The sequence below is a fragment of the Anopheles ziemanni genome, chromosome 2, assembly GCF_943734765.1.
Source record: "Anopheles ziemanni chromosome 2, idAnoZiCoDA_A2_x.2, whole genome shotgun sequence".
NCBI lineage: Eukaryota > Metazoa > Arthropoda > Insecta > Diptera > Culicidae > Anopheles > Anopheles ziemanni.
In genome coordinates, this window is record NC_080705.1 from 52,510,625 (window position 1) to 52,527,519 (window position 16,895).

At 42.6% G+C, this 16,895-nt stretch overlaps 4 protein-coding genes across 5 annotated transcripts; 2 read left to right on the forward strand and 2 right to left on the reverse strand.

Annotated features, from left to right (window-relative positions):
- Positions 1-7,446: 7,446 nt before the first annotated feature.
- LOC131292167 (RNA-binding protein spenito) lies at positions 7,447-11,280 on the reverse strand. Of its 2 annotated transcripts, none has more exons than XM_058320788.1 (2): positions 11,155-11,280; positions 7,447-10,288 (listed from the first exon to the last, which is right to left on the reverse strand). In XM_058320788.1, exon 2 carries the CDS (start codon positions 10,139-10,141, stop codon positions 7,727-7,729), a length of 2,415 nt encoding a protein of 804 aa, XP_058176771.1. In that variant the 5' UTR covers positions 10,142-10,288; positions 11,155-11,280; the 3' UTR covers positions 7,447-7,726. The 2 variants fall into 2 exon arrangements, with proteins under 2 accessions (XP_058176771.1, XP_058176770.1); XM_058320787.1 differs by lacking the exon at positions 11,155-11,280 and adding an exon at positions 10,720-11,106.
- Positions 11,281-11,558: 278 nt separating this feature from the next.
- LOC131286721 (elongation factor Tu) lies at positions 11,559-13,111 on the forward strand. The gene is made up of 2 exons (XM_058315715.1): positions 11,559-11,950; positions 12,037-13,111. The coding sequence occupies exons 1-2, from the start codon at positions 11,602-11,604 to the stop codon at positions 13,089-13,091; spliced, it is 1,404 nt and encodes a 467-aa protein (XP_058171698.1). The 5' UTR covers positions 11,559-11,601; the 3' UTR covers positions 13,092-13,111.
- A 273-nt stretch (positions 13,112-13,384) lies between these two features.
- On the reverse strand, positions 13,385-14,643 carry LOC131286750 (S-methyl-5'-thioadenosine phosphorylase). Its single transcript, XM_058315751.1, has 2 exons — positions 14,418-14,643; positions 13,385-14,341 (listed from the first exon to the last, which is right to left on the reverse strand). Exons 1-2 carry the CDS (start codon positions 14,433-14,435, stop codon positions 13,523-13,525), a joined length of 837 nt encoding a protein of 278 aa, XP_058171734.1. The 5' UTR covers positions 14,436-14,643; the 3' UTR covers positions 13,385-13,522.
- Positions 14,644-14,981: 338 nt separating this feature from the next.
- On the forward strand, positions 14,982-16,116 carry LOC131286772 (transmembrane protein 18). The gene is made up of 4 exons (XM_058315773.1): positions 14,982-15,275; positions 15,357-15,474; positions 15,570-15,718; positions 15,789-16,116. The coding sequence occupies exons 1-4, from the start codon at positions 15,213-15,215 to the stop codon at positions 15,903-15,905; spliced, it is 447 nt and encodes a 148-aa protein (XP_058171756.1). The 5' UTR covers positions 14,982-15,212; the 3' UTR covers positions 15,906-16,116.
- Positions 16,117-16,895: the final 779 nt, after the last annotated feature.

Here is a 16,895-nt window from a genome sequence, read left to right on the forward strand (position 1 = left end):
ATTTGGTTGACAATTGCCGGGAAGTAATGTTAGTCTATGCAGTCGGATCAATATCAATCAATGCGTGTACACTATCAGCGAACAAAAATCACTAATCGACTTTTTACATTCCTTAACGAGCTTTGGGATTCGAGTAAACCTGTAGTTTTTTTGTTTTCATTTACTTGTTAATAATGTTAAATTAAGTGATGCACGGTTTTGTCAAACAATTACAAAATATTTTATGCACACGACTTGCATTCAATGTTCACCCCGCAATCAATTAAATTTGATACAATGTTTGTAGCGATTGCTTGCTGAACTCAACATTCGGAATAAAAAAGTAGTAGTAAATGCAGTAATATAAAACAGTAAATTTTATCTTAATAGCTATTTACAGACATTATATATTTGGCAATAGGAAAACATCAATAATATTTTTAAACATAGAAACTTGTTATGTTTCACTTTTCTGTTTCGTATCGATGGATACTTTTATGATACGTTGAAAATGTACATTATAAAATAGCTTATACAGTTTGTGTCACCGTTTGCATCCCCATGGGGAGAGAGAAAACAGTCTATTCGCAAACATAAATATTCAATTTAGGAAGTAACCTGAGACGATCATTCTGTAAAGAGTAAATTCATCCCAAAAATAGGTTAAACGGAATGGGAAAAGATTAACTAACCCAGCCAAATAATTCGGCTACAGCGCGCTATTGAAGTCCATCCCATTCGCGTAGATTTTCTCCAAACTTTCAAGAAAAAACCTGCCTTTTCCATTCTTAAATCATCCAACCCTCAAAATAGTTACCTCTGACCATCACCAAAACTACGCAAACACTCCACTCCTTATTTGGGTTAGACATTCTTCTGCATACATTGACACCTGTCGGTGGCCCACAAATCGACTGAAGTGCGCAGATAAGAATATGCCGAAATGTGAGTAACGTGATGCCGACTGCGAAGAAGAGAGGAAGGAGCACTAACCTCTAACTTTCTACCGCCGAATATGGGCGCACATGGCGCACAGAATAGAAAGTTTCTCTGCATGAAGAAATCTTAATGCTGTATGCTGAGCTGACGATGAACTTGCGATCAGGAGAAGGTAAACTACAAGAAAAAAACAAACGGGGTGAAGGACGATCATCTCAGATCGCTGTTCTTAGAAGAAGCTGTAGAAAACGAATGACAAAAAATACTGTGTTGAACCTAAGTTTTCAACAACTTGGTCTAACAATGTTTCTTTGTCGCCCTTGCACAAGTTGTTTATCAACAACAATATATTTTAAATCTTATAGTTATTTTAATCATACCTGTTTCTTTACCTATATTTTTTTTTTGTTTTATCTGCAATACGGAAATATTTGGTTAAGTTTAATAGTCGTAAAATTAAATGATTACTCAAACCGCTATCAATTGATTACAGTTTTATTTGAAAGCTGGAATTATTTTCCCAAAACTACGACAGCCTTGTTACACCTGAAATTCAAAGATTAACGTCAACACTTAACAAGTTGTAGTAGTGTTTACATGTTCGATAAAAGTAGTATTTTAGGTGGCAAAATTAACGCAAAGAGCTCCAAAATAGCATGTGGCAGTGGTGAACCTTGTGAACTAGATTGAAAAAATATGACTATTTCAGATTCGAGCGCCATTAATATCTGAATATCTTCTTCTTTCCTACCTTTAATTCCAGTATTCTTAGTTTTCTGAACGTGAGAGAAATCTTTCATCGAAAATGAAGAAACCGGTTTCGAACGAAAGAATACAACACGAGCACCATGGGATAAGGAAATTCTACTCAATTTCGTTAACTTCGGGGAAACATTTTTTGGTTAGAATCTTTCAAGCAAAATGCAATTAAATTAGTATATTTTAGCGTCGTTTAATGATGATGAAAAACAAGTTTTTTTTTATTTTACTAATTGACAGTTTAATTATTTCGGTTCATAATTACAACCACAATTCATGGTATTGTTCCATTTCATCCTCAGTGGTGTTATTTGGTTAACACATTATCAATGATGCAGTCGTCAATGTTGTCGACTTGCCATTACTATAATGACAGTTATGAACTAAAAGGATCGTTATACACTTTTAAGTTCAGTACAAAACCGTAACAGTTTCAATTTTTTGTAAGATATTATAGCTGATTTAACCTCCGGACTTTATAAAAACTCAGGCGGGACGAGGTTACGCTCAAATGTGTTATCGAAAAAACGCAACAATCGGCAAATTGAGAATAAATTTATGCCCAATCTAATCCATTCCCGGTAGGAATTTTTACCTGAAGAATAAAGATCTATCTTGGGGGTCCGCGACAGCCGAGCGGTAGCGCCGGTTAGAAAATCGGCCCATGAGCGCCGGGGCTCACCACCTCGACGGCGTGGGTTCGAATCCCAACCGAGACCGGACCCTCCCCTGTACGAGAGGACTGACTATCCACGTACAACAGGGAAACAAGTCTCGTAAGCCCTTAACGGGCAGGCATGACCAAGAGGTCGTTACGCCAAGAAGAAGAAGAAGAAGATAAAGATCTAATAGGATCACTGTCAGATGCACCACTTTGGTGAAAATTATGGTCCAGGAGTGAAATTTGACATTTTGGCAAAAATGAATTTTCTTTAATTGTATCGACGGCAAATAAAAAGCCGTTGCGGTCGTCTAGTTTCAAATCAAAACACGTGGTGGTAGCATACTGACCGCTAGAGAGCGCTGAAGCGGAAAATTTGACATTGTATGTGGGCTCACTGGCGTCATCTGGTGGTCGGTGATTTACGATTTTGAAAGAATGACCTTGAAGAACCGTTTCGACCGGTTCGGGGACCAATCAGAAGACGGGGCCGGGTCGTGGCTTCCGAAGGATGAGGAGGGGGCTTCCACGATCAGCTTTTTTCAAAAAGTAGAAGAGTTGGAAAGATCTTGCTCGGAACAAAGTTGTTTGTTTTGAAAAGACCATTCTTTTGAGGGTTCATTTGTCAAAATCAAAACAAATCAAGTAATTTTTTGATAATTCTTAAAAATACTCAAAATTTAAGACAAATATTACTTCCGATTGTTTTAGGCAGTGTGGTTGCTTACATTTCAATGTGGGTGGACTTATTGAAGGGTTGCAGCATTATGGAGTGAAAAAGGGCAACTTCGTAGATTTTAAAGATTTTCTCGAAAAATCACTCACAATCACTTCCAAATTTGGTATTTAACTAGAATAAATCGATTTTTATTTGAAAACAGTGTGATAATTGATCTCCTTTCTAGTGGGCCCAAACTCATGCAATAACCCTATTGTTTTAAATTGATTGAAGAGGTTCCGCGCAGCTGAACACACCAAATATACACTTATGCAGTTACCTGTCAATTCAAATTCTTCCATGCAGTACTAGAGCGCAGTTGTCACTTTTATCTGTTTCTTTCCTTTTCGCACGAAACGAATCAAAACAATGCCACCTTATAATGTAAACATCACAAGTCCAACGCACTCCAACTAAACATGTGCACGTTATACGATAAGCGTACCGAGTTCGTTGCTTAGGTCGATTTCGAAAGATAGAAAAAAAAAACAAATAGACACTGCCACTTCACTGAGCATACAACTGGAATGAAACATGTCCCCCGTTGGGAGTTCACAATGCAATTCAAAACATAAACTATCTCTTCCATTAGACACCATCAACATCCACTTCACCACGAAAACGATTGGAAAACCCCTCACTCCTCTGCCACTTTAAAAGCAAAAACGAATCGATGGAAGTTAAGGCGTGGGAACATACGCCCGTCAGCAAAAGGTAACGTTTGTAAAACCAATTTGAATTGCAATTTTTACAACAAACGCTACATTCTACTTTAGGTACGCAATCCTCGACAGGAAAGTGTAAAGTGTTTTTTCGATAATCTGTGCTAACAAAAGAGCACATATACACACACACATGCCTATCACTTTTCGCAATGGCAGAGGTACACTGCTTCAAAAATGATGGCTAGTTTGGGTTGGGATGCATAACATATCCTAAAAACCTTCCAGTCGGTGTTGCTCTAACGTTTGTAAATTATCTGGTAGCTAACTACCTGTAAACACACGCATACGTAATTCCCAGCGAATTCCACCAACACACCACTAAACACGATTCAAACTCTCCAAAAGATCCTATGAAGCTCACAGCACATCTTGGACAATGTATCGTTCGATACACATTTTCTTCCTTCCTTGGGGAACACCACAAGCACAAATATATAGTTTTTTTAACGGTCGATGAACTATTAACATCGACAAAGCCTCGAGTATTATGCCTGACTGAATAATAGCGTTGGTCCGTTAGAAGTAATCAGTAAGTATATGAAATTACAATGTCTGTATGCATAGAATGCAGTAATCAATCAATTACTTCAATAGAATCTGTTTAAACAAATAATCCACGGTACGAGTCTCCGTAATTATTATATTGAACGAAAATCATACAGGCGACAATTTAACACGGCTTTGGTCATAAATAAAGACTAATTAAGTATGTTATTTATCTTTCCCACTCATTTCAAAATCTGACATAAAAACTGTTGAAGAGCTTCAATATTCAGCTCCATTATTTTTTGCATTTAGGTAAAAGCTTTTGATATTCTGAGGCAACGGGCAAGCAAAACAATTGACTAGAAGAATAAATAACTTTCCCTACTCCACCAATATTAAAACTAGGGCACATTCACGGAGCACTGCACCATTGGTGGAATCGAATGTTCGTATCACAATTCTAAACAAAACAAGATAACTTATCACAACAGCACCTTTCAAACTGAACAGCTTAATTAAAACACTCAAAAACGCAACTTTACCACAATACTGCACGTGGGACAAATAGAAATAATTGTGAGCTCCGGTTAATAATTAATCATGGAAGAACTTTACGCTACGGAACGCTAAATTTACATCAGAATATTGGACAAAATTGAACTCGCGAACTTCACTTACGGTACAAATTTAAAAAGATGACAAAAGCAACGGCAACCTAAACTCGACACTCCAAACAAAACGATAATTGCACAAAACTTTATGCATAATAAACAATTTTAAAGATTTTTTCATATTTCACTGTTCGTGGGGGGCACATTGTTAAAAAATAGATAGCATAAAACAACGATTTCGGATGTATTGAATGTTAAAGATCCCACTGAAAGATATTTGTTCGTGAATAATTTCTGCTGCCACAACTCACATAAACTTCCAGCCGATTTAGACACAGTTTAATCTCAGGACAAAGGAGTCGTTTATGCACAAAAAAGAAATTGCGTAGTTCCCGAATCCAAAACTAATGAACCACTTAACAAACGACTCTAGTCAACAAAACAGGGGCAACTAACTGGTGCTAACGTATAAAAACACCGTCCAGACCGAACTAAAGCACAACTGCACACCGCAAAACATCATAACGCTTTCCGCACAAGCTCACCTCACCAAGTAAACGTATTAGATATTTCTATCTGCCACAAAAGTATCCAACTGAAAGGAATCACGTTGTGAACTAAACCCACACATCGATTAAATCACGACGAACCACACTGCGAAAATGTTTGCCTGGCTTTAACAAATCAAAGGACATGCTTGCTGCTATACGAAATGCATACAATTAGAACATTCGACTGGGCTCACTAAACTACGCAACTCTTTGCCACCAATCGCACATGTTTGATCTTATTTTCTATATTACTATATGTTTACTTTTATTTTCGGTTTATTTCTATGCAGTTACACAACACAATCTAATCGATTGAAATATTAATCTCGCTTGCTATGTTTCTAGCCTTATTTCCATTGCGTGCACACGATCATTTGCCTTCTTTCTACTGATTAAACACTGTTGCATCTTATTTGGATAAATTATTCTTCTCTTATAGTTTGCGTTATTTATTAGTACCATCAATTCGCGACGTATTCTCATATGGATGCATCTTTGTTGCATGTGTAGCAATTGTTGAAACATGTCTTAATGATTTGCAAATAATCACTGATCGTGAGAAGATGAAGAGATAACCACGATTGTTTGCACATAGAGTTACTTTGAATCCATAGATCATAAACACCGTGTTGTTTTCTGTGATGAAGTTCTGGGTAAATTCTTCGATAGAACTGACAAGTTTTCTCTTATTTCGTTTTAGCGCTGCAGATACAATATTGATTTTGATGCTATAAATGTATCCACATGTGTTTCATATATCGTCATAAAAATATTAAATCATTAATTTAAGAACGTTACAGCAGCTTTTCAATTCAATTTCTTTATGGTATGTATTTGCCGTACTTGGTTACGTTTTCCAGTAGTCAGTAGCAGAAAAGTCTATTTATAAATTTTAGAACTTGTAAACATTACGGCATATCAATTGGCCCACCATACACGGTCAAAGTTATTGGTACATTTTCCTCAAGCGATTCGCACACTTCCGCTGAGATATAACTTGTGACTTTTTTATTTAAAAAAAAACTAACTGGTTACAGAATATAATAGTCGAACAGTATACATCATTCAAAATCTGCTTAAAAAGGAATACTGCCCCCTTTGAACTTCCAATGACACATTGACAGAGCTCTGCTAATATTACACACACACACAAGAGCACAAACGCACATACACAATCACGAACGATAGTTGCACCAGCAAATCCTTTTCATGTTTCATGTGTGTTGTTTTTTGTTCTCTCTCTTCTTGATGCACAAGCTAATCGGGCTGCCCGCGAAGGACACACGCACAATACAATGTTGTCATAAAAACACTACAAGAGAACGCCCTAAGTGGATGAAGAAGGAAAAACAATACAGCAGCCAGGGAGAAATGTACTACTAACATTGGTCCTCGTCCTCAAATTCGTTTTACTTTCCGTTAGAATGCGCCATCGCCCTTCTAAACAACCGTTCGTTTTGTTATTACATTTCGTCACAGGCCGGAGGCAAACGGGTACTAGAACTTTCTAGCCTGACGGGTTGTTTTGAAGGACGGTACATTGCACGCCGTGGTTGTATGCTGTGTTTATATGAGGATGATTTTGCCGGTACAGGTCGACGAAGCAGCAGTTGATGTTATTCCTACGCCATCGGCTCGTTCGCGGTGATGATGGTGTAATATGACGATTATGACTGGATGAATGTGTACTTACGGCTCTCGTTATGTGTAGACGGTTTCATTCGAGTTTGTTTCTCGATAGTCAAGCGGGAATCGGCTCAGTTGTGTATGTGGTACTTTCTAATCTTTTGTTATACAAAGATCTTTTCTAACTGGCAGACCGTCAATAAAAGAACAAAATGATCAAAAAAAATTATCTACGTCATAGTCAGCGTAGCACCGAAAACAAAACACCTTCACGACGAGGACGACCTTACGAAGCCTACCCTAAAAATATAAGAAAATGTTAGTAAACTGGAAACAGGAAATAATATCTGGTTTTTTGCTTACCTACAACACTTTACCAAACAAAGCTTGGGTCCAATATGGTGTCCAGATTTTTTTTTTTTTGCAGTGCTCGGGAAAGCGGCTTTTTTCTGCCTACTTGTTTTCGGGTAGAGCGCATTGTCACCTTAATCCATATACACACTCAATACAAGTACACACACCAAAGTTGATGTGTACCCTTCTTCGGAAGAATTGCTTACTTTAACGTACTATAATAAAAACGGCGATGTCCTAGTCAACATGCCGGTCACCTCTGGTAGGTCCTAGTATACGCTGCCATCATCGTCACTGCCCTACACTGTCCCGGTATTTTAGGCAGTGCCACCGCGCACCACCACGATCACCAAGTGGTCCTCCTTCAGTCCTTCCTCGGTGAGATTGTGGCAGGTGCGCTTCAACAGCTCAGTGGAAAACTCACACGGCGGGAACGAATAAAGAACACCGGTGGCCTCGGTGTCCTTGTTAAGCAGCGAGATGACACCGGCCGCCTCCTTTTGCTTCAAGTAGGTGACGAGATTGCGCAGTGGTCGCGTCTGAACGCTCGCATCATCCGAAGACGACACACCGGTAGTTGAGCTGGGGAGTCCGAGGAAGATGGCGTGCGAGGAGGACGATGAGATGCGCTTCTGTACGTCCTCCAGCTTGGGCTGGTCAAGACGCAAACGTTGCGTGATACGCAAATGATGCTTTCCGTCCTCGTCCTTCATCAACCCGTCCACAATGTCCGCGTCGCCATCGGTGAGATGGAATTTGGCGGGGAAGAGCGAACTCTTCAGAATGAGGGCACCCTGCCAGACGGTCGTGGACTTCCGAGCCACTTCCGGTAGTGTGCGGGCGCTAGTCAGGACGCCGTTGCGACGCGAAGATGAGTCGGAATCGGAATCCGCGGGACTGCGGCGTCTGGGTGATCGGGATCGGGATCGATCGATGCCACCGCCTGGTTCACGCGATCCCGAGCGTCGTCGCTGATCATACTCGCCGCCACCCTCTCCTGGTGGACGACGCCATTCTTCTTCCCCTCCTGGACCATGATGCGGTGGTCCGCCCGCACCACCTGTCGGGCGATGTCCTTCATGGTGGAAGCCACCGCGGAAACTGCCTCCGCTGCCACCACCGCGTCCACGGTATCCACCGCTTCCACCGCCGCCACCACCACCGCCACTACCACGCCCGCCACGGAACGAACGAGCCCCGTAGCCTCCGTATGCAGGTGGAACATCATCGTACGGGGCCGCTCCGCCGCCCCCGCCAGCCTCCGGGTACTCGTACTCGGGCACCCGACGATACTCACCACCACCCTCCTCGAACGGACGCTTCTGGAACGGTGGCGCCGTACCGTTGTCCGCAAAATCAATGCGGATGCGCCGATCGGGCGCTCCCAGCGGGAAGCCACGCATTTCCTTCACTGCGGCCGTCGCCGCATCAATCGAGTCGTACAAAATGTACGCCTGCGTGTCGCCCTTTGCGTACTCGATCTTTTTGATCGCGCTGAACCGATCGAACTCGCGCTCGAGCTGCGTCACCGACGTCCAGGCACCGAGGCCGCCAACCCAGATGCGCGTCGTCGGCGTTGCCTTACCGTAGCCGATCTTGCACTGGAACTTGCCAATGTACTGCCCCGACAACTCCACTTTTGCCCGGTGTGCCATGTCGAGCGTCTGGTAGCGTACAAAGGCGAATGCATTGCCCGTTCCCGGTGGCGGCCTCTTAATGTCGATATCCTCTACCAACCCATACTTGCCAAAGATGCGGCGCAGCTCCTCGTCGGAAATGTTTATCTCCAAGTTGCCGGCGAAAAGCGTGCGCGTCGCCAACGGGTCGTCCTCAGGCTGGATATGGTGGAGATAGTTCGGGAATTTGTCCTTCTTGTTTTCTGGTTTTTCGAAGGGAGCCCGGGGTGCCCGCGGTAAATACGGACGGGGCATGTAATGATGATGCGGTGGTCCACCACCACCGCCCGGATGCATATGCGGTGGACCGTGATGATGTAGCGGTGGGCCACGTGGCATGTAATCGTGATGCATCGGTGGACGAAAATCGGGATGGTGCATGCGGCCACCTGGTGGCGGCCCGTAGCCATCGTAAGGATGATGCTCCGGCGGGCGTCTACGATCGGGCGGTGGTACTCCCGGTGAGCGCGCATAATAATGCCGATCATATTCGGGCGGCGTAGCCGAGCGAGGACGGCGGTACGAATCGGACTTGGTCGACTCGTAGACAGGTTCCACCAGAGCTACCTTATCGTGCAGAATGATACGCGACTTGGCGTGCTTTGCCTCTCGTGCATCCTCCGACGTACGGAAGCACACGTAAGCAACCCGCTCGTCCAAATCATGCGACACGCGAATGCTGAAGTCGCCAAACTTTTTGTACTCGCGATAGAGCGTCTCTTTGATGAACTCGTCCGATGCCTTCGGGTGCAGCGCACTAACGCAAAGCACCTTGTACGAGTACCGGTCGCCGCCAGCACTTCCGATGTCAGCCCGGCTTCGCGAGGAGGCGTACTCGTCGCGGTGCGGAGAAGCATAGCGAGCCCGGGGGCTGGGGGAACGGGCCACACGTCGTCGCATTCTGTCTGGGGTCACTCGCTCGTCGGAGCTATCGTCGTATCGTCCAATACTGCCGCGTCGCTTTGATCTAGGTGGAGATTCGCGCGATGCGCTACGTTTCATGTTATGAATCTTCACAGTAATACGATCTCGCTCACTGGACCGAATGCTACTCATGAGCCGTCGCGTCGAAGATTACTTTTGCCAGTTTGATGATTTTATTTTTCTCTTGCTTACCGGGGGGACGTGACGAGCGCGCGCAACACAGAACAAAACGAGTAGGTAACGCGCCAAGGAGCTAATTACTGATATTTACGCTGTCACCTAAAACAAAACATAAAAACATTTCCAATCAGTGATATTGACACACACATGATATTACAATACTGCTTGTGTATAAAACTAAGTTTTTTAAATTGGCTCAAATGCATCCTTGTTGACTTTCAAATATACACCACGGTCGGACGGTCGGCACCTCCACGGTGGACCGACCAGCAAGTGAACACACTACTGCGCATGCTTTGGTGTTGAAACGCTTGATAGTGTGCGTTTACGATGCGCGAAATTCACCACACAGAACAATCGAGGTAAAACTGAATTTCCCTTCTCACCACTCTCGCGCACATCAGGCACCACAAACTACCTCTCCTCATTCCAGTCTTTGACAAATCCTCGGCATTACAAAATGGCGTCGCTTTTTTACTTGGCATGCTTGGTTAAATATTTTTTCTTCTTTTAAATCATGCCGTACTCACCGTTTCGGGATCGTTTTCCCAACTTCAGCACTGACAGTTTTTCTTTAAAAAAAACAAAACTACTAGCAATCGTCCAAAATTGAAACAACTCTCTACATCTGAGCTGAGATACTTTTCTTCGGCACACACATACACATCACCTCATCAGGAGCCATTGTGCTTCATTTAATTACGACTTTTCCAAATTTTCCATTTCTATTACTCCACCATGATTGAGTATGATTGCAATTTATCTTTCCACACTAAATTCAAACAGTTCCACAAAAACTAGAACGAAAAAATCGCCATTGCATACTGCTCACATTTTTTACTTTTTTTGCAAACCAAAATGAAATGCAAATTGATGGGTCACATCTGTACACTGTCCACCAATACACACTCTCTATCAGGGCGAACGAAAACCATTCGAAGAACTAGTAATTTGTTTGTACTCACTCCACGTTATCTTTTTCCACTAGGATTCGTCCACAAAGTTCCAAATAGTTTGCTTCTTTTCCTCCGCACTGCACACAGCAAAATGGCGCTTGCCCTTTGAAATCTGCTTCCGAGCTGCACGACGGTAGAAAAGGGAATGAAAGCGTAGATGTGCCGACTGTCAGCCCGAAGTGGTTCGTTCGTGAAAATTTCTGACGTTACCTGTTGTGGCAACGCGTCTATGCTCGTAGCGGATGCCTTTGCTAGGTACAACAACGTCTCAAACTGCTCTCTAGTGTTAGCATTTACTCAGCAATGCTATCCCGCACGTTCTTCTCGATTCATGTGAACTGTACTTACCCGGCATTGACAAAATCAAAACAGTGATCCTTTTTTCCTTTTAGTGATTCCGATGGCCTGGAAAATCGAAAATAATTTTTGAAATACCTATTTTCCTGCTTTGGTTACATGATGGTTTTCTGTAAAATGTCATTTCTTTTTGGAAAAATCGTCAGTCGATACAGAGTGACTCATTTAGTAAAAAACTACGTTACTGTCTGGACCGATGCATATCCAAGAGTTGCATCACATGCTTGCTGGGATAAATACAATTACGTAGGGTTGCTCCCACAAAGAACGTTGAGTTCGGTACAAGAAACGAAAAAAGACGAACATTGTAATGTTGGGACCATCGGGCACGTGGATCATGGTAAAACTACACTCACGGCCGCAATTACCAAGGTGCTATCGCAGGATGGCACAACCAGCTACGTTTCGTATGATCAAATCGACCGCGCACCAGAGGAAAAGGCCAGAGGTTAGTAGAATTGTTTGTTAAGTAAACCCGGGTTTTGGTGAAGTTATCTTTGTTAATATTTTGCTGTTTAAATCACAATTGTTCAGGAATAACAATAAATGCAGCCCACATCGGTTACAAAACGGAAAAACGACACTATGCACACACTGACTGTCCGGGGCATGCTGATTACGTCAAAAACATGATATCCGGAGCGTCCCAGATGGATGGTGCCATACTAGTCGTGGCAGCCACCGATGGTCAGATGCCGCAAACCCGGGAACACTTACTGTTAGCGCGCCAGGTCGGCGTTAGCAAAATAGTAGTGTTCATCAACAAAGCCGACCAGGTCGACGATGAAGTGCTGGAGTTGGTGGAAATTGAACTGCGTGAACTGTTGTCCGACTTCGGCTTCGATGGAGTGGAAAGTCCCATCGTTGTAGGCTCGGCACTGCTTGCTTTGCAAGGTGACCAGTCGGCACTTGGTGAACCTTCAATTCGGAAACTGCTGGACGCAATCGATTCGTACATTCCGACACCGACGAGAGACCTGACGTCTCCGTTTTTGCTTCCGATCGACAATGCGTTTACCGTACCCGGTCGGGGCACGGTCGTAGTCGGAACATTGGCCCGAGGGATAATGAAGAAAAATGAGGAAGCCGAACTGCTTGGTTTCGACGAGGAAATTCGCACCACCATCGGAGGTATGCAGGTGTTCAAAAAAGACGTCGGCGAAGCAAAGGCCGGTGACAATATTGGGGCACTGCTCCGGGGTGTAAAGCTACAGTCTGTCCAACGAGGGATGCTCCTTTGTGCCGCTGGAAGTGAGAGAGTTTCGAATCACTTTGAAGCATCGATGTATTTGCTGGCTAAAAACGAGGGTGGCCGTTCCAAACCGCTTACCTCCAAGTACATTCAGCAGCTGTTCAGCAAAACTTGGAATGTACCCTGTCGAGTAGATCTTGTAGGACAGGACATGCTGATGCCCGGTGACCACGGTGCTATTAAATTAACATTGCTCAGGAAAATGGTCATGTCTTGCGCTCAGTCATTTACGGTAAGAGAGAACGGCAAAACGGTGGCAACTGGTTTAATTACCAAAGTGCTTAGCCCTGTAAACTTACCACAAAAGAAGCTAATCAAGCTGGAGCTCGAAAATTGATTACAATAAAGAAAAGGAGTTACCGACCAATATATGCGTGTACAAATGGTTTATTATTTGAAATCTTCACAAGAATAAATGCTTCCCACCATTTGAAGTAAGATATTTTAATGTTTGGTGCTCAAAATAGGGTCATATTGCTTCTGAAAAGTAGTAGCACAGTTTGCTCATTAGAGTACTCGTAAACACGCCGGTCTACACACATGGCAAGGAAAGAATACAATTGACTAGGCAGATGATTGTTTTGTTCCTCACCCTATCCAGCTACATGAAATTTGCTTTTTTTGTACCACTCCTTAACACTGAGATACGTGCGTTTGCGTTAGTCTACCGGTATTGTTCAGTCCTCGCTATTCAATGTCTACAGCGTTATAGAGGTGACTGACAAGATTGCTTGAATCTCGTTTGCATTTTGTTTCTCATGCTTTCGTTTAGTTGGAATGTGGTAGCATTATACTAGTGTTGACCGTCTTCGCTAGCTCCTCGATTGTCTCTGTCCAATCCAGTGCGGCTATCTTCGGTATAGCATTGGTAATCAATTCCGTTACTTTGGTAACGTTCTTCTTGAACGTTGCCATAACATCCTTCACGTTTACATCTTCGCCCGCTTCTCTCCAGCAGTCGTAATCGGTTGCCATGGCAATAGCAGCATAGCAGAGGCCCGCTTCCTTTGCCAGCACCACTTCCGGAACAAGCGTCATGTTCACCAGATCGGAACCCCACTGGCGAAAAAGGTTGCTTTCGCCTTTGCTCGAAAATCGTGGCCCTTCAATTGTCACAACAGTTCCTTTCGGGTGCACTGCAAGCCCGATGCCGTTGGCCGTTTCGATAAGCACGTCGCGCGTACGATTACAGAACGCCGGTTCCATCGGTATATGGCAGACTCCTACCAGCAGTTCATTGCCATCGTAGAACGTCTGTACCCGTTTCGTGGTACGATCGATAAAATTATCCGGAATAATGATATCACCCGGATGAATTTCTTCCTTCAAAGATCCCGTAGCCGTTGACACAATCACATGCGTGCAGCCCAGGGTCTTCAGGGCCCAAATGTTAGCCCGGTAGTTAACATTGGATGGCATGATGGAATGGTTCCTTCCGTGCCGTGCTAGCAGAACGCAGTCAACCCCGGCTATTTTGCCCTCAATCAGCACATCCGAGGGAATACCGAAGTGTGTGTTAACCACGCGTTCTGTACGGTTTTCTATTATTTGACTGTCGTCAAGTCCTGATCCACCGATGATTCCGATCTGAGGGAAGCATATTACAAATCAACCATTAAAGAAAAATTACCGGCTGCTTCATTTCCACTGGCCATTTCTTTACCTTTACTTTAGAACCCATTCTATTTGTAGTAGAATAACTAGATAACCTTCAGAAAAAAGCACTCTTCCTGGTCAGTTGCAATAAAGTTAACCTTCCCTTCAATCTCGCGCCTGATGGTACAAGTTTATTCTAATCTTATCAGCGTACTACGCGCAGTTGTAGATTGATTCTCGAGTGTGAAAAATCTTTTCGTTCACAGAAACTAGAATGTTACTCGCTTCTTTTACTTCCCTCTCTTTTTTACAACAAAAAAGCCGGCCATTGACTATTGAAGCATGACAGTTCGGTTAAATAATGCATGGAGAAATCTAGGTTGCTGCACACATTTTATTGCTACCAATTTAGATTCCCAATGGGGAGCTGTTTCATGTTTTTCCATAAATACACATAAAACACAGTGAAATAGATGGAAACCCTCATCCTTCCATTTCTAACTGTAGGAAATAAACTTTAAATATCTTTACTTTTTGTTATTCTGAAAACCAGATGTCAACATAAGGGTGAAGGTTAACCTGATCAGGATGTTCGTTGTTTAATCATCTTCGCCTCCCTGTGTGCTAGAAAGAATGAGAAGTAGGAACGTAAACAGGTAGAATTTCAACTACAATTAATACTTTCCTTCTTATGTTTTACTGTTTCTGCTCTCAAGGCCACCAGAAGGGAATTGTGATAATTTTTCGATATTCGTGTTTATTATAAATCCTCTCGGTGAAACTAGAAAAAGTGCAATATTTATTCTTGCGATACCTGTTAGTCTAGCTGATTCGTCACAGAAACATAACATAGTTTTCAGACATGGTTGAACCAAATTGGATAGAAATCAACGAAATTAAAGGATTCGTAACATTTCTAGCAAGTGTAAGTAAGCCCGAACATTGGACTCGGTTGGTTCGAGGATAAACAATTTTGGGGAATATTTTCTTTGTTCTTACACTGCAGATCGATTGGTACGATCCATGGTTGATTGGACTGATAGCCTTCCATGTGTGCATCACCTCAACGGCATTGCTGACGAGAAACTGTGGCAACTTTCAGGTGTTTTTATTTTTTGTACTGTGTAAGCATACCCGGTTTCTATCGTCATCGGTCAGTTCGATTCGATTAATTGCCATATGTACGTTTTTCACATTTATTTCTCCGCCATCGGTAAAGTACTGCTGGTGTACTTCTCCGAAAGCATCAACGAGTACGCGGCGATCAATTGGAGGATTTTCTCAAAGCAGCAGTACTTCGACGATAAAGGACTTTTTATATCCGTTGTATTTTCCGTGCCAATTTTACTAAACTGCATGCTGATGGTAGTGAGTATTACTGTCAGGTTTAAACTATTACTACCTTCATATTACATCGATACCATCGTTGTCCTTCCAGGGAAGCTGGCTATATCAATCGACACAGCTGATGACCCGCCTAAAAACAGCCCAACTCAAGCAACAAATCCGACAGTCCAACAGCAGATTACGGTTAACCGACGAGAAAGACGAGTGAAACCCGTCGTATTTTCCAGTGGTTTCGGTTTAATTGAAAACAAAACGTTGAAAAACATACCCATTTTTAACAAATGCTGTGGGACGATTGGAGATAGTGAATCTTGGTTTTACGCTTGAAAGCATCGAAGATCGTAAACGCAAATAAGGTACGCTTAAAGATCATTTCTTTTATCCCAGGGCACATTTATATGCTCTATGTTAAAATTAAAAAAATTGCTGCCAATCAAATAGGAACTTTCTTTACAATCTTTGTGTTTCAGGTTTAAAAAAAAACAAAGTTTCAAATTTAATTACAATCATTACTTCCACAAATATAAATGGATGCTTGAGAAGCTTGCACGATCCCATAGGGACATAGAAAACCGGTCTCGCACACACATTTCGAATAGCTCAGCGTGGTGCGGATGGACAACACTATTTTGGTGGTAGAGAAACTATTGAACATATTTGTTGGGTGCAACACATAAACGATTATGTAAAAAACAAAAACAGAACTAGATCGAGCAAGCCCGCAGACGTATCCTAGTCAAATAGAATGGGTGAGTAAAGCTTTGTTTGATAGCACGATATTGAGTATTAGAAGATTATAAGCTTCGAGTTATAATTCCAATTCGATGACAAAAATTCAAACTGTGCCACGTTATTGCGTTGGTACTACTCGGATTACCTTTTCATAATACACAAAGCTTGTACACCAGGAGCATATTCCGCCCGCGCTGACAACTTGATAGCTAAAGATAACAGACTTCTTGTATCCATCACACGTCGTGTAGCTCTTTCGTTTCACGGCATTAAACCAGCGATATTTCCAACAATAATCATGAGGAAATTGGTAAAATAACTCATTCGTGTTTAGTGATATGTACATAGCGCATAGCAGCAAACACCTGCGAGGAAAGAACTAAAAACCACAGAATAAAGAGAATTATTATTTTAAATAGGTTGTTTCATAAGTGTTTTTTGAATGCGCTGAATGCGAAAATTATTA